At 45.4% G+C, this 22,921-nt stretch overlaps 2 protein-coding genes and 1 long non-coding RNA gene across 11 annotated transcripts in view; 2 read left to right on the forward strand and 1 right to left on the reverse strand.

Annotated features, from left to right (window-relative positions):
- The first annotated feature begins 3,329 nt into the window (after positions 1-3,329).
- On the forward strand, positions 3,330-6,506 carry PMAIP1 (phorbol-12-myristate-13-acetate-induced protein 1). 3 transcript variants are annotated; one of them, XM_040540190.1, is made up of 2 exons: positions 3,330-3,446; positions 3,638-6,506. In XM_040540190.1, exons 1-2 carry the CDS (start codon positions 3,401-3,403, stop codon positions 3,748-3,750), a joined length of 159 nt encoding a protein of 52 aa, XP_040396124.1. In that variant the 5' UTR covers positions 3,330-3,400; the 3' UTR covers positions 3,751-6,506. The 3 variants fall into 3 exon arrangements, 2 of the variants coding, with proteins under 2 accessions (XP_040396124.1, XP_040396123.1); XM_040540189.1 differs by having other exon boundaries at positions 3,330-3,444; positions 3,633-6,506; XR_005815075.1 differs by having other exon boundaries at positions 3,331-3,446; positions 3,602-6,506.
- A 3,965-nt stretch (positions 6,507-10,471) lies between these two features.
- LOC121061672 lies at positions 10,472-12,868 on the forward strand. The gene is made up of 2 exons (XR_005815207.1): positions 10,472-10,993; positions 12,216-12,868. It is a non-coding gene; the product is annotated as an uncharacterized LOC121061672 (long non-coding RNA).
- Positions 11,629-22,921, reverse strand: part of PDZD2 (PDZ domain containing 2) — a 197,809-nt gene continuing 186,516 nt past the window's right edge. For 4 of the 7 annotated variants that reach the window (XM_040540867.1, XM_040540865.1, XM_040540864.1 and 1 more), the window contains 4 exons: positions 22,778-22,879; positions 19,373-19,643; positions 17,263-17,397; positions 11,629-15,898 (listed from right to left, as the gene is read on the reverse strand). In XM_040540867.1, coding sequence (XP_040396801.1) covers positions 15,732-15,898; positions 17,263-17,397; positions 19,373-19,643; positions 22,778-22,879 — 675 coding nt within the window. In that variant the 3' untranslated portion in view covers positions 11,629-15,731. The remainder of the gene's footprint in view (positions 15,899-17,262; positions 17,398-19,372; positions 19,644-22,777; positions 22,880-22,921) is intronic. The other 3 variants (XM_040540870.1, XM_040540866.1, XM_040540869.1) reach the window with 1 other exon arrangement.

A 22,921-nucleotide genomic window follows, 5' to 3' on the forward strand; every position in this document is an offset into this window, starting at 1 on the left:
TAGTTCAGGCTGATGGTTGGACTTTCTGACCATGAAGGTCTTTTCCACCTAAATGACCCTGTGATTCCACTTGTACCAGTCAGAGAGAGCCTTGGAGGGTGGCTGCCAGAGAAGGGCAAACAAGACAGAGAGATCTAAGCCACGACAAAAGCTGACGGCCTGCTGAGGCTAGCACGCAACGGCCATCGCCCACACTTGGCACGGCCGCACCCTGCGGCGCTTGCCTGAGATGACCTTTGGTTCGTGCTCCCGGCAGCCACGCTGCCCTTCCTGCTCATGCTTTCGCGAGCATCAACAGGAATCATTGAACTGTGGTGTGCAGGAACGGGAGGAGAGAGGGAAGCAAAGCAGCTCCTCTGCAATCACTGAGCTGTCGGCACCAGGCAGAAGCTGGAGGAGCAGGAGAAGCTTCTCGTAACGAAGCGGTGGCAATGATTTTTTTTGAGATCGTGTAGGGAGGCGCAGTAACACCTCGGAGCTGATTCAGCACAAATAACAGAGTTCGGAGAACAAGCAGCCACTTTCCTTTCCCTATTACTCTTGTTTTCATTTCTGCAACATTCGTTTTCCTTTCATCACCTCTGCCAGCTGGTGTTATTCATGCTGCGGGTCGGTTACGCCGTGGCTTTTGATCAGATGCTGCTGGTTAGACCGCACTGCCCAGGCACCGGCGTGGCTCTGGGCATGCCATCTCGAGATGATTCTCCCTTCCCAGCGGCGTATTTCCTCCATCCTCAGGTGTTGTTAAACAGAAATAAAGCGGAGGGCTGCTCCGAGGGGCGGGGACTGCTCCACTCCGCTCCCACCGATTACCCCACTGTGGCTGCGCCCACCGTGGCCGCGCTCGGAGGAGCGGCAGCGAGCAGCAGCGTTCATTGCTGCTCGGGCAGAGCAGCCTCCCAGGGACCTGCACTTCCCACAGCCATGCTGCTTTATTTAGGGGAACTGAAATGAAAAACGTCAGAGCTCACTGGCAGCCTGAAACCGCAGCGGTCTATTTTTCACTCTGCCCCTGTTGTGCAATGCTGAGCACAGCCCGGCTGCGGTGCCTCCATCACCCAGTGCCAACGATGCCGCGATGCGGGCCAGATCCGGAGCTGGTGCAAGGCAGCTCTGCTCTAAACAGCGGGGCTTCCTGCTTTGCTCCACAGTGCTCACACACACAGCTCTGACCGTGGCAGCAGGGTGGCACACGGTCAGAGGTGAGCACTGCAGACACTCCTGACTCTGATCCCCATTTTGCCCTCTTGTCCACCTTTTTTGGGAGGAGTCAGTGCTAAGCAGGACAGAATAGAGAGGCATTGGTTTTCTGCCTTGCTGGAGCAAAAGTCATTGAAATAATATGACCTAGTAATAGATCTCTCTCAAATCCACACAGGAGAGCAAGACCACACAGTCCTTAGCCCTGCCCAATTATGCAAAACAAATGAGCGCGGTAATTCTGCTTTTTGTTTCACGGGGATGAACACACATGCACCCAGCACTGCAAGGGACTGGGCACCTGTCCCTCCTACCCATGCCCTGAATTCTTCAGTGTCTTCCTTGCGTTTTGGGGCAGATGAGGCAGGGCAGCAATTTAGGGAGCAGCTGTCAGGGCCGTGGGATGCAGCCCAGAGCATCGCGCACTGCCACCAGCATGAGAGCCGACACGTCACGCAGGCTGACGCTCTCCAGGGCTGTTTGCCTGCCTTCCCGCCACCCAAAACCCAACAGACCTGTTTGGAAGGAACAGTTTCTTACATAACAGGAATCGTTCGGTCAAAGGGCAGCTCTCCCTGAACGGACCTGAATCACAATCACGCGTGCTTGTGCAGCTGAGAAAAGATCCTAAAAACAATGAGTCAAGCAAACAAATCTATATAGCATGTTAAATTTTATACCGAGGGATGAGGGATGAAAGCAATGCCTTCTCAGACACAGCAGGGGCTTCTCGGTGGCCAATTTAAAGGGCTCTGATACCAGGCACCAGCCCAGCACACCACAGAATGCTGCCACAGCCCAGCCACCCTCTTTGGGACCGGCAAAAACCTTGTCCAGGCACAGCCTTTGTTAGGGCACTGCACCCTGAGACATGCAGGGAAAAGGGTTTCTGGTCTGAGCTGGTGAAAGCTTCAGGTCACAACAGATGTTAAAGTCACCTGCTTGTCTTCAGAGGCTCTGATCCCACAGAAAGGAGCTTCTTGACAGCCCGTTGCAGGCCTGTATTACACCTTGCCCTCTTTTCCTGCTAGAAGCTGTGGTTTGATGTGAAAGGTGGGCATTTACTGGCATCCAGCCACAAATCAATTCTTTGTTATGTCTGACACTTCCACTCTTTATGCCAATCTGTTTTCATTTTCCCTAAAGAGGAACTGTGGGACTATGGTCTGTGCCACAGCACTAAATAGCAAGTTTCCTATGGCCAGGAGGCAGACAACTGACTCCTGTACTACTGGCAGCCCTCCCTGAACTATGCAACAAACTCAGAAGGGCCACACTGCAATTTCAGCTCCCTTTCCATGTAAAAACCATCCAAAATCACAGTGAGCGCAAGCGCTTAGGGACGTGGTTTAGTGGGTGACTGTGGTAGTAGGGTGATGGTTGGACCAGATGATCTTGGAGGTCTTTTCCAACCTTAGTGATTCTGTGATCCTACGAGTGTGCCCCGGGGGGGGTGGGGGGTGGGGTGTCAGCCATCCACACCACGACGTGGGCCAGCTCACTTCCCCACGGCTTGTTCAAGGGCAAGCTCACTACCACCTTGAAAAAAACCATGCAGTGCTGCTTTGGGAGCACCTCCTGGCTGAGAGCAAGTTGCTCTCAGCAAGACCCTCCGGGTCATCTTGCACTCCCACTCCTTTGCTTCTGCTGGTCCAGGTGCAACTCATCCCCCTCCTCATCTTCTTACTAAGCCCACCCTGCTGCCCACCACAAGCACATCCTGCTCCTTCACTCCTTCTTGCACACTCCTTGCCTTCCAGGAGCGCATCCTCCACGCCTTACCAAGCCCACCCCACCTCTCCTTGCTTAACCCAAGCACATCCCTCTCCACCTGCCCCTTACCCACAAGGTGCAACCCCAACCCCTCCACCTCCCCGAGCCCACCCCACTCCTCCATCCCCTCTCCCCCTCTCCTCGCCCGCTCCTCGTCCTGCCCCAGCACGCCGCCCATCTCCTCTCATTTCGGCACCGGCGGCGCTGTCCCCGCCGCCCCGGGCGCGCTCGGGCACGTCGCCGCCCTCCCATTTTTTGGGGGATGGGCGGGATCCCCGCGTACTTTCCGAACGTCACACCCCGGGGAAAGCCCCTCCGCCCCGCCGCTATTAGAGCCGCGCTCCGCCCCGACGGCCGTCATTTGCCCGCCGTCGCCGAGCCATTCCGAGCCGTGACAAGCCGTGCCGAACCGTGCCGTTTCGCCGCAATGATGCCTTGCAGGACCCTGCGCAAATCTGCACCACCCGCCGCAGGTACAGGGGGAAGGCACTGGGGCGGGGGGGGTAGGATGACGGGGGAAAGGAGGGGGGACAAATCCGGGTGTCACATTTTTTGGGGGGTTAATATAGAAAGAAAAAAAAAAAAAGCGATTTTTTATTTGTTTTTCCCTTTGATTTGCGGCCGGTAGCGGTGCGGGTGTGAGCGCTGTGCCTGTGCTTTGCAGAGCGGGACGCGGTGGCGGAGTGCGCGCTGGAGCTGCGCAGGATCGGCGACAAGGCGGACCTGCGACAGAGGATCCTGAACCTCATCGCAAAGCTGTTCTGCCCCAAAACGTGAGCCCCCCACTCTCGGCGGGGCACAGGAAGAGAGGGAAGACCTTGGCTTTGCAGATCTGGAACGAGAGACTTCGCTTATACTGGGGGATGGAGAAAGCTCTTTGCATCGCGTTTTGCTACCCGGAGCCACCGGAGGATGGCTGTCGCAACATGATTTCTTTGGATAGTGTTACAGCATCATCGGCCTATGGATGCCAGGCTGGAAGGAAGCTAGCGCTGGGCAGAGCCCCTAGGGCCGGGGGGCCGCGGGGCAGGATGCAGCCGGGCACAACCTGTCGTGGCATCCTTCAGTCCCCGCAGCTACGTCTCACCTTCGGGAACAATCCAAAACCATGATAATAATTAAAGAAAAGTCAGCATCTTGGAACGCGGGACCGTCTGTCACGAGGTGAAAGGCAGCGTTCAGGTTCTGACTGTTCTCGTTTCCTAAAGCTCGGATTCTGCTGGACGGGGGGGGGCGGGTGTGTGTGGTGATGGGGATGTCTCAGTCGTTAATTAAACCACTGTCTTTATTGAAAGGTTATTTGCTGTTAAAAAGTTGTTTCACAGACTAAAAACTACAATTCTATGAATTAACATGATATTGTGTAATTCTAGTCTATATTATATATATATGTACATATTTATATTTATATATATATAATATATATTTATGCAAATATGTGTACCCTGCTTGCATGAAAGGAGTATTTCACAGAACTATCAATTGAATGCTACTTTTTTACTCTCAAAAAACAGTATGGAAAAGTGTTCAAAACATGACAAAAATATATATATCTATATTAACTAGAAGAAAACATAATGTTTTCTGATCGTAAAAGAAATACCCCGTGCATCGCAGAAGGGAACATACTTTAGTATATCGTTAAATATGACGTATGAATAGATATTATACAAATACAGATATTGAGGTATTTGAGTTTAGGGGAAGGAATTCTTTCAACATCATAAAGAATTTCTTGAGAACAATACGATACCACTCTGTATTTCTATAAGTAACAATATAGCTCTTAGAAAAAGAAAAAAAAAAGTAGATCTTAAAGCTGAATCTGAGTTTTCTTATGTACATTATTTTTTCAAAAAAGGCAGCTATGTCTCTTTGAAGAAATAATCTCAATAGAACTGAATGTTACAGTCAGTACAGGAAAGTATCCTCGGGTTTTTAAATGTTCAGTGATACTTACAAGCAGAGGGTCTTCCCCTGTACTTCACTTCCATTTCATTTCATGGTATCCTCATCTAAGTTCCGGAACGATGAAGCTGCTGTAGTACACCCGGTGAATGGTGATGTGTTACGCCTATCTCACTGAGGGGTTCCCCTCGGCTGGCTTTGAAGGAGCTGAACTAAGCATGCAGCTCGCTCTTGAGGCAAGTGCTAACCCTGCTTGTCTGTTCTTGTCAGACGTGACCCCAAACAGTGTTCTTTCTAGCAAGAAAATGCTTGTAGCCGGTCACGTTTTGTTACTACCTCTTCAGTCAGTGTTCAGAAGTATGCAAAATAACCATCTCCTTCCGGAGATGCAGCATGAAAAGAAACATGAAGTCATACTCTCGCTTCTCTTACTAACCTCTGCTTTGGTATGTACGTTTGCACTGTGTAAGGGTGCATAGCTGCACCTCCTGAATTCTGGCTCAAATTACAGTTCTTCCTGCCTTGTAGCGATGTCTTGCTTGTATTTATAATGTGTTTTTCAGCTAGCTCTTCTGAACCTGCCTTTGCAAAATGGTCGTTGCATAGCTTACATAGCTTTGCTCGCTGTCACGACCAACCATGTGTGGCTGTTACTCGCGGACAGTGATTTCGCTGAGCAGAAGGGGGCTGACTTTGCCTTCTGCTTGGAGGACTTCACCCAGTTTCATCAGTGTTACTGGGAGCTTTGCAGTTGGCTTGAGCCAGAGGTACAGTTTCTTCCTCCTCTAAGCCAGCCAACACTTTTCTAGTGAGAACGTAATGTTTCGCACATAGCTGTTATTCACCTTAGTGTCGCAAAGTAGCATGTTTTGCTGACATGTACATAAGTCGGTTTTCCCAGTATTAAAAAGTAAATGCAAAGAGTTTTTGTTAAACACCGGTGTCCAGGCAAAGCTGCTCACCAGGGGCAGCCCTGAGCATGGTGGAAATAGTGCAGCTGCAAGCCCTTGGCACAGGCAGCCCTGCAAACTTCATCGGGGGCACTGCGCCTGTCTGGGCCCCCCAGAAACATGCAGCATTAGCATTCACAGTAGTAGCTGAAATGTATTTGGGTAAGAGTGTTCTGTCTAATGTATGCTGCTTTGAAATTTGATAGAAAAGTAGGTGCAGGGCTCATAGAGCCTGGCCAATAATTTAGGCTGTAGCACACAAAAATGTTACCCCCCCCAAAAAAAGTATTGTATCCCCATAAATGCATTGTCTTGGGGCCATCTAAGTTAAGTACCAGTGCAGTGTTTTTCTGTCTAGATCTGCAAGGACTATTTGTTTTTTGTGAAAAGTTTTTATGTTTCTCTGAAACTTGTCAAGAGTGCTAGCATCCGCACTGAGCTCACGAAAAAGACCTAAATTAAAGTGATCAATGCTAGTACATGAGCAAATACTCATAGTTGTCTTCCCTAAGTATCCTTTTATTACTTCGCCAAACCATCTGCTATTGTATGATTAAAAATATGAGTTTGTTTTTCTTAAGGCCCATTCTGGATACGGGCTGGTTATTTCACTGTATGTCCTATGCATGTATGTCTTGAGTTCTTGTTGAGATAATAAATATGAAATGCTAGCAAGAAAAATGAGTCATTGTTGTAACTTTGTTTTTTTGAGGGCTCTGAATTAGTTGTTATATTACACAAATCCCTTCCAAATAGCTGGAAGTCAGAGGGCACACACTGAGAAAACAGCAGAGTGCCAACAGATTGATACCGGGAGATCAGGCTTTCATTCTTGGCTGTAAGAGGAACAAGAACTAACCTTCTCCCTGAACTTCAAAATGGCACACCAAGGCCAAGGTGTTCTAGTATTTTCTAGTGACTTCTGCCTGCAGAACATTCTGGTGGTGGCAGGGGCATCTGTCAGGGGTACCTCTGTCAGAAGCACTGCAGCTTTAAGGAAGGAAGAGGATCCCTGGGGATCAATGAAGGGCAGAAATTTTAGCTAAGTTTTTTTTTTTTCTTTTTTTTTTTTTTCCCCCTCCTTGGATGCAGGCAGAAAGACATGCAGGGTTTTGCCAAGGTCAGATTTTGACTTTCTACAAAGTTTGATGTTGGCATTCTGGAAGGGGAGGAAAATTGTACCACTTACCATGAGGGATAGCACAGAGCTCCCTCCACAGAGGAAGCACAGAGCTGGGGTCCAAGGACATGGCTATGGGGAGAAGAGCCTGAGACATTCACTGAGATGCTGTGCTTGTCAGCAGGCTTTGCCCTGGCTTCTCGTGCTGCTTCTCCCCAGTTTTACGGGCAGGGGAGAAGCACCACTCTTAGGGCATGCATCTCCAGCACAAGGAGGGCTAAAAGTATCCTGGCCAAAGGCTCTGGTTTCTGGCGAATGACAAAATAAATAAATAAATAAACCAGAGGGGAGCAAGTCCCTGTCCCATCCCAGTTAGCCTCCAGCAGAGCAACTCACACTCCCGAGTCTTGTCAGCCTTGTGAGAGCACCCCAAGCCACCCTCACCCAGTGCCTGCACGGTCCATACTGGAGCGCGATGCCGCCGGCACGGTGCGACACGCAGCGACCTGCTCCTCCCTACAGGGCACAAAAACAAAAATCTCACAACAGAGGCACAGCATGGCCATCTGAAGGAGCCTGACTCACCCCAAGCAGATATCAAAAAATAAAAATAAAAAAAATTCAACAAACCAAACCCGCCTGCCAGGGCTGCCAGCCCAACATGCTCAGCCCCAGGTCACGTTCGCACTGTGCTCAGCTGGGCGCAAAGCAGCCCCGTAGCAGCCGCCAGCTCACTCTCCCACACCCGAGACTGGATGCACAAGTGGCATTTCCCAAACAAATTGCTAGACATTAGACAACAGCCCCCCCCCCCCCCCCCCCCCAGATGTTTTTTCTAAGTCATTTGGAAAGCAATAACTCATATGCTGCTACGTATTTTTAGCATGTGCCCTGGAAGGGGCTCATTTTCTTATTTTCCTCCCATCGTCACGAGACATTGTGAGGGCATGACGTGCATCCGTAGAGATGCTGGAGGCCAGACAGGAAGGGCTGGGGATGTGATGTGCTGGCTTTCAGTCTGGCAGGGTTTTCCGTGAAGCAAGTGACTGTCTGATGGCGGGATGGTCAGTGAGCAATAGTCCCGAAAGCTGTTAGGGCTGTAAACAAGGGTCTTTGGTCAAGTGCTGCACTACATTGTCTGGGTGACGGGGTGAGAAACTGGCCGTGCCAAGGCCGCCCTCCCTTCTCAAGCACAGTCTCTTTGCAAGGCAAATCTCACCAGTCCACGAGCCCTCCAAAAGCATGGAGGCAGGTGTTTGCAGCAGCAGGCATTCCATGAGACAGTGCCTGTGACCTACAACCCTTCCTGTCCCTTCACCTTACGGATGTTTCGGCATTGCTCCCCAATCCACATGAAGGGAGCACATGCTGCACCGCTCCAGGGACCCAGGCACCCCCCTGCAGGAGATATCCCCCAGCTGGGCAAAGAAGCACTTGTCTCACTGGTGTTGGATAAGGCTGGGAGCTGCCGTGGGACTGCTGGCACCCTGAGTTGCTGCTGCTGCTGCCACCCCAGAGGGCTCGGAGCAAGGCACAGCTCCAGGACAGCACATTCATCATGGGACTTTTGTGCCTGTGGTGTTTTCCTGCATTAGCATGCTCTGCCCAAGTCAAGGTACCACCGTCATGCCTCCTCCCTCAGCGCTGAGCCACAGACTCTGACCCAGGACCACAGCCACCTTTTCCAAGCACTGCACTGCAGGGATTCACGGGCAGGTTTCCTCTTACGCCTTCCCCTCCCTGCTCCCAAAAGGGACGTGACTGAGCTGTGACGGATGCACAAGGCCACGTTTGCTCCAGGTCCCTCGTGCCAGGACGAGGAATTAGGGCAGTCACTTTTACTGGCAGCAGCCAGGTTGTGCCCAGCACTGCGTCAGGGCAGGCAGCACGTCGAGGAAATCGTTTTGCCAGGTAGGGAAAAACTGCAGGAACTCCGGCTTCATGGAGCTTGTTTGCTCAGCGCAGAGATACCAGCCTGATTCAGCTGCCCAGGGAGGTAAGGCTAGCGTACGCGGAACTAGCAGACGACAGGCAAGAAGGTTCTGGTTTTATTGCTGATTAACTTCAGAAAATACCCTGACTAATGGAAAACATCGTTCCAGTCACAGCTTTGCACAATGCAGGACAGAAGGGCAACCCCTTGTTTGGAAAGAAGATGGTTATTTACATCAGGAAGTTTGTTCTTTTGATTGTTTGGTGGAAAGGATTTTACACTTTTTAAAGGGAAAAAAAAAACATTTTAGAAATTGTCGTAATTGTGATTAATTTGTGAAATCTTTTAGCCGAGTCAACTGCTTTGAGGAACAGATGACCGCACGGAAAGGGCAAGCCTTGGCTGGCTTCCCCTCTAAAGGAGAAGTCTGAAATGGGCCACAGCTCCTTTTGCCAAGGCAGGTGATGGCCCTCTGCATTCAGCAGTGCTCCTTGGTGAGAAGATCCCACCCAACCTCCTTTACCAGAAGCAGCAGGGAGTGGCCCCAGATAACGCCACATCCCTTGTTTCCCATGCACCCATTGAGGCAGGGCTGCTGGACACAGTGATGGAGGTGATGTGAGAGCACTTATATGACCTGAGAGTGTATAGGAAGAAAAAAAAAGCACCAAAACATCTGGACCATAGGTCTGAAGCTCCCAGGACAAGGCGAGGGGCTGGTAGTGCAGAGAGGACATGACACCTGGCAACCGGCAGCAGAGCTTGGGGTGGTTTTGCTCCCCCTCACAGATTTTGACAGAATCCCAGAAATCTAGACAGGTCCATAAATGACCACACCAGAGGCAGGTGGACCCTAAGTCAGGGTGAGAGATTTTAACAGACCAGGAGAGCAAAGACATCAGAAATCGTAAATAAACCAGAACTTTTCAGGCAGGATGATAAACTTGAGTGCAAAAAAGTCAATGCCTCTACTTATCTCATTTAGATCTCAGCCCTGTATGTTAGTGATATGGGAATCAAAAAAAAGTTGTCAAAAAAAAGTTGTGCCCCAAACTGTAAAGTCCTCCTCCTTTTTGTGCTAATTTCCCCATGGACCAACACCCCAAGGCTTTCAGAAACTTTCAGAAAAAAGAAAAAAAAGTCTCTGAAACATACTTGGGGTGGATAAAACCAAAACCTAACTTTCTACCATTGTGCATAGCTTAGGGCATAAATGATGTCCCAAGTGCTAACCCATTTATGGATTAAGTCCATTGTGTCTAGTCTCTGCTGTATTTCTCTGTAATAAGCCACTGTCTGGGGCAATTAAGATTTTAATTAAGGGTTTTCAAGACTCATCCTACCAAAGCCAGGCTGCTCTGAGGCTTGACCCTATGGATACCCAGCCTTATGTTAGGAGGACATGGGAGAAGGACAGACAGGAGGGCTGCCTTTGTCTAGGAAAGAAGATCGGGGCAGCTTGGAAGCCAAGGCACCACCTTTTTTTCATGGGGTGATTCAGCACAAGAGCTGGGGCTTTTCCCTCTGCACGTGACTCTTGTTCACTCGCACCCTTCTGGTGTAGCAAGCGGAAAAGAAACCAAAAGTAAACACGGCAGCCTGCGGGTAAACGCGGCAGCCTGTGGGGCATGGGCCTAAAGACGAGGGCAATGCCTTTGGAGCAGGAGAAGCAATCACCTTCCTCCCCTCTCAGAAAGGCCCACCAGCCCTTTCTGGCAGCACTGTGCACCGGAGGAACTGGTGTGAGGCTACCAAGGCTCGGCAGGAGGGAGGTGGGCGAGCACCGAGCAGAGGCACGCGAGCAAGAGGGCAGGGCTGGGGGGCGAGCCAGCCGGGAGTTTCCAGCCGTGCAGCTGCTGCGAGCGCCCAACCCAGCGCTCAAAACACGGAGCAATGCACAGCGACTCAGGAAGGCCTGTGAGGAGGATATAAAAGCCTAACCCACCATTTCCTTCCCCCGGCTCAGCCTACCTCGCAGCAACTAGCTGACATGTCCGGGCACCTACAGGCAGCGCTGGTTTGGGGCGCCACTGGCATTCCCCATGTCGAAGTAGCTCCTGAGGAGGACATCTGGACAGTGCTTTCCAGGCCAACTCATCCTTCTGGGAGGTAGGCTTGCTTGGAGCCACACTGCAGTGGCAGCAAAGATGGCTGTGTCTGTAGAAAGGTGGATGCCAATGTTCCCGGTTCGGGGGTTATGGCCTTACCTCCTGCCATGAGCGCTGCTGCAGCTCCATGCAATGCACACAGAGGTTACATCCAGCCCAGTGCACACCACCAGCGTACTGGGGTTTTGGAGGGGAGCTCATCCTCAGGGAAGGTTGGAGACAACAGCAAATACCAGGCCAGGACTAGCTGTATATACATTTTCCCTTGTACATACAGGCCATCCCCCTATAGCCCAGTTGCTTGGCAGGAGGTTGAGAGGCTTGCTCCTAAGGAAAACTGCATTACACCTTTGCCATCTGCATTTTCCTTACTAAGGGGCAGGAAAAAAAAAAAAAAACAAAGCACATCTTTCCAAAATACCATAGCAGGTCCTAGAAAACACCTTTTAACACTTCGTAAGTGCCTTAACTCTTTTTACACTGAACAACAGTTCTTACAGGGCAGTATTTTACTTCTAGCTTAAATGCCCATCTTGACAGCACTAATGCTTGGGTCTTTGTGCTCTCCAGGACAGCCTCATCTCTTCGATGTCACCTACAGCCGTGGACCAGCCAGACTTTGGTGTAACAGAAATAAATACCTGGAGGAGTACTAAGGATACCATTTATTTTCAAAATCACTAAAAAACCCAAACAAAACAGTTTATGGCGATACAGATTTACATAACAGAGACAGCAAATTGGAAAAATGTACAATCTATTTCATGTTATTGCACTCACTGTTTATAATATACAAGGCATTTTAAACAGTTTTCATTAGAAGAAGTTTTATTTATATAAATAAAAGTGTAAATATACAATATCATACAAGAAGTGTATCAGGCTAATACACAAAACCTACCTATAGTGGGATCCCCATTTCTCACAAAATCTAGTCTACTCATCAAATATTTGCACATGTACATTTACATACCCTAAACATAGAAACAGGTAAACATTCCCACCTGGGAATGGTCCCTTCAGATTTTGAAAAGAACCACTGCAGAATATTAACTAGGGTTAATTTTAAGTGAGCATTATTAGAAAACGAGTCAATCAACGGTTTCTTAATACTTATCTGCCCTCATTATTTTTTATTTTTTAGCAAGAAAATGATCAGATATTGCTCCCTCGCTAATTTAGGCCTAACCTCACAGTTTTGTTTTGTTTTTTTCTGAACACAGGTGCAGTCCCCAAAGAAGCTGGGAAGAGCTTCCAGGCACAAAAGGCTGCAGAATATTCAATTGTGGAATCACACCGGAGCCTACGCTCATACCCAGGATGTGCCCCAAGCCTCGGAAGCAGCAAAGCCAGACCTGCTCTATCTAGGAACAAATTCACCTTGTCTGGCATGCCTTCAGGTCCCTGATGACGAGTTTTGGACCAAGTGCATATTTTCATCCTGATTTTTAGTCTTTCAAGTTGCAGCTATGAGTCTTTGGAGAGTCACTGCTCTCCTCCTGCCAACCCTTCTGCGTGGCAAAGAATTACCATGGGGACTGGCAAACAGCAAGGCCAAAATGCTCGTGAACTTACTGAATACTGATGAACTAATGCAACTTCCTTTGTCATTTTGATGTAACCAGGCTCTCAGAAAAGTAACAGCTACTTTGCTAGGTGTATAACAGAAGGTTCACTACATCTGTTTGCTCTATCTATCCTTTTTGTAATAAAGTGGACCCCCAATACGTACGTCCTCAGGCTTTTTTGGAACTGTCACCCCAATAGAGACATCAGGAATTGCTACTGTAATCAGATCAGCACTGGTAGCATCGGTAAAGATGTTTCCTGTTCCTTCACCAAAAATAAAATAAAATAGTATTTTCCAGAACAGGAACAATCAGGGTTAAATACTATTCTTTTTCTTGCTGTAAAGGTAGTAGAGAAGCATATCATTCTACCCATATTAAGTATCAGACTTAAAACATTAAACCTATCTTTTACATTATCGCCACTACTGAAACACACAGAACTCTCTGGATCTCTTTGCTGTTACTTATCCAACACATATCTACGTGCATGTAAAATAAAATACTGAACAGTATTCAAGTACTGAAAAATAAAAGCCTTCTATATCACTCACAATGAACAGTATCTGCAAATAAGTGTCTGAAAATACTCACCACCTATCATTTTAAGACACCTCAAATTAAGTTTGATTTACAAAATAAGGACTTGATCTTTGAGCTCACACCGGTTAAAGAGGGAGCTATATGTCCTCCCGGCATTGGAACCTCAAAAATTTTCAACTGTGTACAAAAAACAAAAAACAAAAACTGCCATTTCCTAAAACATATTTGTGATTTACCACATTAAAGTAGCAAAAATTCAGTACTGCACTTGTACGTATTATACATATACAGGTATGCATTTACTACACTGCATTAAATTCCACATGCACTTTATGTATCTATTATACATGCTATTACAATCAGATTTTGGTCACTCCTGAACAAGGCCTAGCCATTTCATTGCCAAATGTCTGCTGTTTTTCAGCAAACAAGCAAAGCTAACTTTTTTATCCCCATAAGGTCCTCTGACCCAACGTGCTGCACCTTCCTGAAACCTACCCACCACTGAGGTGACCAAAGGTGAGAAATGGTCCCGATGCAGGGGCTGAGTTTTGGGGTCACAGGGGACCCAATTCCACAGCCGTTTCACAGCACTGAACCTGAATTAGCTTAATCACATATCCTGCAGGCAAAGCAGCTGTAGGACTATGTACAGTATTGCCTTTTTTGTAACCAAAAAGTTGCATCTCTCCCTGGATTCTCGTGCGAGTGCATGTCACTGAAAAAGAATTAACTCTATTTATTTGTAGGCAAACATTGCACAGCTTTTCTGCTCACTTGGTCTCTGGTTGCCTCACAGAACCCATTTTTTTTTCTGCGTATCACGAGCTGCAGACTAATGAAGCTGTCACCAGAATGAACCAAACCGAGAGCCCACCATCCCGGAAGCAATTGCTCTAAGCACTGTTGAATAAAGATAAGCAAAATGAACGATAGCATGATCTTGGGATAGGGCCAAGTGACAAGCCCAGAACTTTTTGTAACAGCTACGCGGTGTCTTGCCTTACTATAAACTTCAGATTTGGACCAGCTCCAGGCTGAGAGCTCTTCACCCTGGGCATGCTGGCTGTGAGTGGGTCTCCAGCCTAATGTGACAAACAACCTGAGCACTCTGGAACAAACAACTTGTTCTCAGCTGATAAGGATGCTGGCCCATTTCCTCCTGTATCTCTTTTATGTTGTTTAGCCATCCCAGATGTAGGAAGAGAAATAGCAGTCTCTAATCGTTCGCACCCATACATTCTCCTCCGTATAGAGCAGACTATAAATAACACTGGGCAGCATGGCTCGCTGCTGATACCTCTACCAGGAGTAGAGGTGAGAAAATCCGAACTAAATGCCTGCAGCACTGCAACTCTTAGTTTTGTTCTATCTACACCATGGCTTCTCCCACCTACGCAAATAGTTTTCAGTTTCACCATCCAAAACCCTCAGCATCAGCCCATACACAGCCGGGCAGACTTACACCTTGCACACACATACTCCCACACAAGCCAAAATAAATACTGGACAGGAAAGGAAAAAAAAATTAAAAAAAATTAAAAGCCACCACAAATATGGCCAATTCAGATTTTATCTGTTAAAAACCACATCCTTAGACCACCACTTTCCAGCTTGAGTATTTCAAGTCGGGCAACCATCAACCTCTTGCAGCTGAATAAAAGCAGCCCGGCTTTCAGACGTACTTAGCGATCACTGAAGTCTGTGGGATCTGCAAGTGCTCAGCACTTGAAATTGCTCCTCTTTTAAATATATATGTATATATAAATATACACACAGATACATTTAAATATAAATATATATTTAAAAGTGTCTAATGTTAGAAGCCTAAATTTGAAAATTCAGACCCCAAGTTTTATCGCTCCCCACATCTAACAACTCAGTCTACACCTTGGTGAACGATCACCTAATATTTGGACTTGATTTTCTTGCTCACAGATTTCAACTGTATTATTGCCAAGTGCTTTCAGATACCAGTTGCCACTAAGAGCAGATTCAGTTGTGGTGGACGCTGAGTTAGTTCATCAGTTTTAAGAGGATTTTTCACCTTTGCAATAAAATGCTCATGTTTTAGGCATAAAAGTTGTGCAAAATTATACTTCTCTTTTGTCATGCATTTTTAGCAAAACTGCACTTAGAAGAATAGAGTGAGATTGTTCCAGACATTCTCTTATTATAACAAATAAGGACCAGACCCGAAGTAAGAGTCCTGAAGTCAAGTTATAGCTAAGCGATACAGTACAGTCTAAATACCCACCCTTGTCAACAGGATGGCAACTGACAAGTTGTACTCCTGATGCCCTGCAGGTACTAAAAATATCAGGGACAGGCACAGTGTTATTTATCTCAGTCAAAATACTTTAAACCAAACCCAGTAAAGGTCTTGAAGTTCCATTAAAACTGCCACATAATACAAAAATGTCTCTAGCATTTGGTTTCCTTCATCCTCAGTAACTAGGCGAGATTTTATGACATTCATCACACTCATTTGCTCAGTGGTTCTCCAAGGCTTTTAGCACCTCTCTGTAAAGCATTAAGACACTTCTGTGTGGCATTAGAAACAAGGACAGCTTCTAGCCAGTTTTTAATGTTTTGTCTTAGAAAGTGTGAATAGATGTAGTGCTCCCATCATACTGACGTCCTGGGTTTTCTGATTAGTAACTGAACAGGGCCCTCTGGCACAGATTTAATAATGTTCCAGGCATCGTAATGCATGAGGCCAAGTAATGATTTTCCACTAACAGCAAGAATTTCATCTCCAGATTCTATGTTTCCAGCTTGCTCTGCAGCACCACCTAGGAGCAAAAGGAGGAAAAAGTGAGTGAGAAGAAAAAAAAATTCCTTTCCACTGTGATAAATAGCAAATAAACCATTCTTCTAGCAATGATAATTTCAATACAAGTCCCTTGTATTCAGCTCAGCTCTAGCAATCTACCCCCATGCTTCCTCTCAGAGAAAATGTTATTTTAACCAAGAGAAACCCTTTTTCTCAGAATAAAACTCTGTTTATGAAGGAAGCAGCACAGATGTGTGAAAGATGCTGTCCGTTTACTCTATAACTTTAAGAAAATGCAATCGACAAAGGAAACATACAGGTGGTATGCAGCATGGATGCATTTTCTCTAACAGAATTTTAACATGTTAATAAGCAGGTAATGCAGCAGATTATAAAATTTAGGTAACAGGGACAGACAAATCAAACATGGGTAGCAAACTCTGGACAAACACACCAGACACAGGAATAGCCTCTACAGTGAGGCACACCCTTCACTGCTGATAAAAGTCTTCTGTAATGATAAATTAACTTGCAATATCAGCCATCACAGGGAGAGGAGACGGTATCTAAGGATATAAATTAACGACCTCAAAAATTAAACATGCCATTCACTCTAAGAATCATTTTGAAACAGGAGAAAAACACATGCAGGGAAACCGATAAGCAATTCAGGAAACACCACTTCTTTTTTAACTTTTTTTTTTTTTCTTAAAGAAGGACTATATCTCTGGAAAGTAATCCCATAAAAATGCTGATCACCCACAGCTTCATTGAGAGTTTCAGCTTCTTTTAAAAAGTGCTACGTTTTTCACTAAACTGAATACCAGACTAAGCCAGATAAAAATCACAGCATAGTTCTGGCACTGGTTTCCTTTCTATACAGAGTTTATCTAAGTTTAGCCACCTGCCGACAAACAAAGCATTCAAGAGTGGCTAATACTGGTATCTAAGAAAATTAACAAAGAAAAGAAAAGTAAAGTTAATAAATGGGTATAATGCAGGATGGTGTTTTGAAACCACACTGATTATCTCGTTTGTGTTTCTCTCAGAAAAGAGAATCAGATAAGACTTGAATTTCTCAAATCGCTACATACTGTATTGCTGCTATAATTTAATGTCTATAATAGCAGACAAGCCTAGGAAGGAAATGTATCATATTTAGTAAATCAGACTGTTGAACAAACATTTACTAGCAGATGCAATCCCTACCCATTCCCAGGAGTGGTTTTTTCTAATGACCACTTTGATTAGTAAGTGTTAATACGTGGAGGACACAAAAAAACACTCTCGTTTCAAAAAACTGAATTCAAGAATTAAAACGTCTATACAATACACACAAGGAACACTGGGATAATATCCACTGTATTTCCATGTTTGCCGTACCTTTAAATATTCTTTTTACAAGCAAGGGCCTGTCTCCAGCAATGGAAGCTTTTCCACCATCAAGACTGAATCCCAAGCCAGCAGAGGTTTTCAGTAATTCGACACAGATGACATCATTCATGTCCAGGTTTGGATCTGTGACAGAATACACACAGCATCTTGTTATGGAGCTAACAGTAAATTGCAAGTTGTGTTTGGTCGGGTTTGTTTCTGCTGCAGTGACAAAGCAATTCAGAGTTCAGTTTATATACAAATTAGAATGTGTTGTCACCCAGTTTCTCGGAGGTGAATGCATATTATCACAGCTGTGAAGGGCTGATGGTTCAAAATGTATTTATGCACTCAGACATTTTCACTTTGCATATTCAACAAAAACCTGTCAATGCATTTTTGTGTGCAAAGTTAAAGTTTAACTTAGTAAAGACTCTAAACATCAACAAAAGAATTGAAAAAATTATTAAAATAGTGTTGAGAACATTTGATTTTTTTATTTGTTTCTACTTCATTATCCAATGAATCACGTCTTTTTAAATAACAGTAATAAATGAGACATTACATTAAACAAATTTGTTCCATCCTCTTAAGGGAGGGTTTGTAACCGCTCATTAGTGTGAATAATTGTTTCTGGTCTCATATGTCTGGATGTAATTATAATTGCCAATATGTTTATGATGACTCCTAATTATCAGATGTTTTTAGAATGCAGCAATACTGTAGCTGACATAAATTACGATTTTGCTTAGGAGCAAATAAATAAGTCTATAGTTTTGGGAAACAGGACCCTCTTTGCCTCACGTGAATGTAAAAATTCTGCAATCTGCAATATCACAAATTAGTGTTATCATTACCTCAAATGTCATCTAAAACATGAAGATATGCTTTGTTCCACAGCATGGAAACGCGTCCTTAATAACCCAATGCTACGTTATTCGTGAGATAATGTTGCCCCCTAGTGTCTGCAGCCAACAGTCTGCATTGCCAATGTGCAGGATGTAGCATGTTTAGGGTAGAAAGGGATTCTGAAATAATTGCTTATATTACATCCACGGGAGCAATTACTGAAAGGCTGATCCATTTACAGAGTGCCTTCCTCTTTCTTTTAGCTGTATTATAAAACTTTCCTATAACTTTCCTATAAAATCCCGTGAAACCATAAGATAATAAAAACAGCGATGGAAGGAAAAAAAAATACACAAAAAAATACACAAAAAAGAAAACTGTAAAGACCATGGCTGATGAGTTTAAAATACAGGAGCAGCAGCTCCTTTTCGGTTTTCAGGGTGCCCTGAGCTAAGTGCCTGGTACTGCCCAGAAAGGCCACCAAGTCTCTGAAAATCAGCTGTAACCACTGCCCGCTCCATCCCAGGGACACAGCATTGCTTCGGGATGGAAAGCACCATCACAGGTCAACCCCATGCTCCTGATGCAGCAGTATATGCTCAGGCAGGTACTAAAGGGTTTTGTGCCTTAATTCTGCAAAAATTTAGGGTGTTACAAATGGATCTCTCAAGCGCATTGAAGTGTTGCCCTGTTCCCAAACAGGAACTTATATTTTCACTGATAGCCACTTAACCCATTTATTCCTAGTTTTCTATGGGATGACTGCCTTGAATTTGACTTAGCTCAATTTACTGTAATACCAAAGTCATTTTTCCATCTGTCTGTAGTAGAAATAGTATGAAATCTTCTTTTACAAAGAAGAAGGACAGTCTCTATGGATAACAAACCCCAAAAGGTTTATTTTTTTATTTTTGGCTGTTTGTTTTCTTGCACAAACTACTGCTATTATTTTAAAGGAATTTATCACAGATTGGAAAAATATATGGCATCACTAACTTTAGTAGAAATTGGATTAGGCCCTAGGTGTCTTTCTAACTTTCTGCCTAGTTATGATATTTAAAACAAAAATACTACAGCAATGAAAAAAAAAAAAAACAAAAACACCTGCATTTGGGCTCCAAAGAGAACAAATAAAAATTAAAGGTAATTTAATTTGCTCCCTTTAACCACATAAGGCACAGATGCTTTTAATCTAAAACACATGGACATTTTCCCCTTCAGTCTGCTCTGCAAGGGAATCCTTCCAAGTATTCTTGGACAAAGATCATACCTGTTCCTATTTCCATGGAAACATTCTTTCCAGACCCCACACATTTTCTGCCAGTAGCTGATATCTCAAGTCTGGAGGAATTGTTTGCTTTGTCTTTTTCCTTCTGGATGACAATGACCGCATATTTGTGTAGTCTCGCCTGATGGAGAGCATTCAGGACATCCCCATGGACCGAGCTCGCAAGAGACTTGCCGTTGATGGACAGAACAAGATCTCCTCGATGAATAGTCCCTTCCTGAGATGCCACTCCTTTGGAAAACACTCTGTGGACCTACACGAAGGATTTGAATTTAGTATTTGTATCAACCTTGTGAGCACCCATAACACTCTACATGCCAAGGTGAACATTCAGTCCCTACTATCGAAGTTTGCAATCATTGCCAGCTGCCTGGTTATCAGGCATACAACATTTGGTTCAACGAACAGCCTCGAATACTAAGGCCTAGGTGACTGGACAAAAACTACAGTTAGTTATGGGGGAAAAGCAGAGGAAAAGATGCTATCATTGCATGGTCAGTTCTAAGCCAAAGACAACTAAAACCAGCTAGGGAATGTAGTGTCACAAACCACTTATATGCTTTTGCTGAATTCCTCAAGGGTTTTAGAATCACAGAATGGGTTGGGTTGGGAGGGACCTTAAAGACCATCTAGCTCCAACCCCCTGCCATGGACAGGGACACCTCCCACCAGACTAGGTTGCTCAAAGCCCCATCCAGCCTGGCCTTGAGAACATCCAGGGATGGGGCATCACAGCTTCTCTGGGCAACCTGTGCCAGTGCCTCACCACCTTCTGAGTGAAGAATTTCCTCCTAACATCTATCTAAATCTCCTCTCTTTTAGTTTAAAGCCATTACTTCTTGTCCTATCACTTCACTCCATGACAAAGAGTCCCTCCCCAGCTTTCCTGCAGGCTCCGTTTAGGTACTGGGAGGCTGATATAAGGTCTCACTGGAGCCTTCCCTTCTCCAGGCTCCCCAGCTCCCTCAGCCTCTCTGAACTCGCTTCATGTCCTTCTTGTTCTGGGAGCCCCAGAACTGGGTGCAGGACTCCAGGTGGGGTCTCACAAGAGCAGAGCAGAGGGGGACAATCCCCTCCCTCACCCTGCTGGCCATGGTGCTTTTGATGCAGCCCAGGACATGGTTAGCTTTCTGGGCTGCAAGCTCACATCACCAGCTCGTGTCCAGCTTCTCATCAACCAACATCCCCAGGTCCTTCTCCTCAGTGCTGCTTCTAAACCATTCTCTGCCCAGCCTGTGTTTGTGCTTGTCTTCAGTTAACAAACTTCAAATGATACACACGTTAACTTGATATGCATGCTACAGCAAACTCAATAAGAATAACATTTTGCTGTGATACTAACTCCCCAAATTCCCACTGACTGGAATCCTGTGCAGTTTTCAAACAGCCTTTTAAGTGGTGCACAGCATCTGTGCACATAAATGCTCTGACTTACTGCAGCTATACAACGTTTAATTGCTCATCTCTTTTTGTCTGATCAAATACCATATGTGAATATATGTAAAAGGATGATTTAGTGGCTGAAAATTCATCTTTCCTAGATTAAACAAAATGCTTTATTCAGAGTGGATTAAACTTCAAATAAACTCCAGTGAGTGCAGCTGAGATTTACTTGGCTGCCATTTACAGAAAGGGACTGACTAAATGGGTCAAGGCCTGATATTTAAAGACTTGCCCACCAGGCATTGTAATTTTAGCAGTCGGAATACCATTTCCCATGCACACAGTTCTAGGTCCACTGGACCAAAGGTTCAAAGCAGCACGTCTGTGGACACCGTTCTGCATGGCATTTTCTCTATGAACTTCTCCTGTATACCCAGACCAACAGCAGGGAGTCAGAAGCCTTTTGGCTCCTATTCCCTGTCATTGCAGGGTTGTGCTGAGAGGCACCTGCCACAACCCTCCAAGTCTAAGAAGATAAATTTCCAGCCAGTCTAAGCAGGCATTCAGAGCTGGAGTGAGAGCTTCAATAACAGATGACAGATGTAGCTATCCAAATGCAAGAGGTAAGTGGAATATACAGGTGATGTTCAAAACATTTGCTGCCTTCCCTCATGTGCCCAAACTCCTCAGGTACTTCAAGTCTCTCCAGGCATTTCTATTCCTGCACCCAAGTGAAGGCAGAACAGCCTATCTGAGCAGAGCAGCACCCAATGCCAAACCTAAATCCAGCTGGAATCCCAGGAGGTTAAGGACATTACAAGTTTCCCCAAGAGACCCACCCAGAAATCATGCTTTATTCATGATGACTCAAGAGCAGTAGCTCTTGATGCTCTTTTGCTCTCATGGGTAGTAACATTCAGGAGAAAGACTTCATCAGCTACTCAATCTGAGAGCGCTCAAGACTGTATTTTTAGGTAGCATCCCAGTCTTCAGGTGCGGAGCTCTCCTGGGTGGGATGCTCTTGAGCTTATCCCTTGCTTACAGCTGCCAAATCTGTCATTACAGAAGAAAAAGTTTGGACCATAGACAGAATGCAACCTTGGTAGCAAGAGAAAGAGAGTCTGGTCCCTAGGCTGTGACTGTGTTCTAACTCAATGACTGCTTAATGTAAAATACATTTATTCATACTGGTCTTGTCTAAGAACAAATACCAGAACTTCCTGCATGGGTTGCTGCAGTCTCTGAAGACTTAGAACATATCCTTCTTCTAATCTCAGCACTTAATGGATCTCTCTCTCTCTCTTTCAGGGCAGAATTTAAAAGCATATCCTGTGCAAAGAAATCGTCACAGAGGACACCTCTCATCTGGGATTTTTCTGTCTCATAGATCTCTTTTTGAGCAGTGTTTCAACAGCTTTTTATCACTTTTTACATACCAACATTGCTTAATGCCATACAATATTCTTGGTTCAGAATGCTATATAAGAGGTTAAAAAAAATAAATCCACAAACAAAAACTCATTTACCGACATCCAACAGTTTTTAATAACCCCAGAACAAATCTGTGAAGTGAAATCCAGAATGCTTGCTAAGGTTAAAAACAGTCACTCTCAAAATCTGCAAAAACTTTCAAAAGTTTTGCTGCACTGAATTCACTTTCAAGGGCTAGAAATTAATATTTCCCCTGAAAGGCTGTATGCACTGCAACTGCATGAAGATTTTATTTACATGCATAAAATTTAGACCTAGCTGTTCCCATCCAATAACAGACCAGTTACACTTTTAAAGACAGGAACCATAATTGGCATCCATCTCCAATAATAAAAATTATGCTATCCAGACTCTCTGATTTCAGTAGCACGTGGCATGCAGCCGCCTCCGAGAGACGTTGCTTTTATGACTATGAATGACTTGCGGTGAGTCTTGATAAACGAGCACTTGATCTAATTACCAGCATGCTTTAAAGTGAGCTTTGAAAAAGGATGACTTGCAGTCAACACTTACTGTGACCGATTTCTGTTCCAGATCTATTCCTCCAGCAACACTAAATCCCAGGCCAGCTCCTTCTTCTTTGCGCAAGACTACAAAGTATGCATCTTCTTTGCTCTAGCAGAAAAATAGGGGTGGAACAGAAGAGGAATGAGGAGA

Source organism: Cygnus olor, chromosome Z (genome assembly GCF_009769625.2).
Source record: "Cygnus olor isolate bCygOlo1 chromosome Z, bCygOlo1.pri.v2, whole genome shotgun sequence".
NCBI lineage: Eukaryota > Metazoa > Chordata > Aves > Anseriformes > Anatidae > Cygnus > Cygnus olor.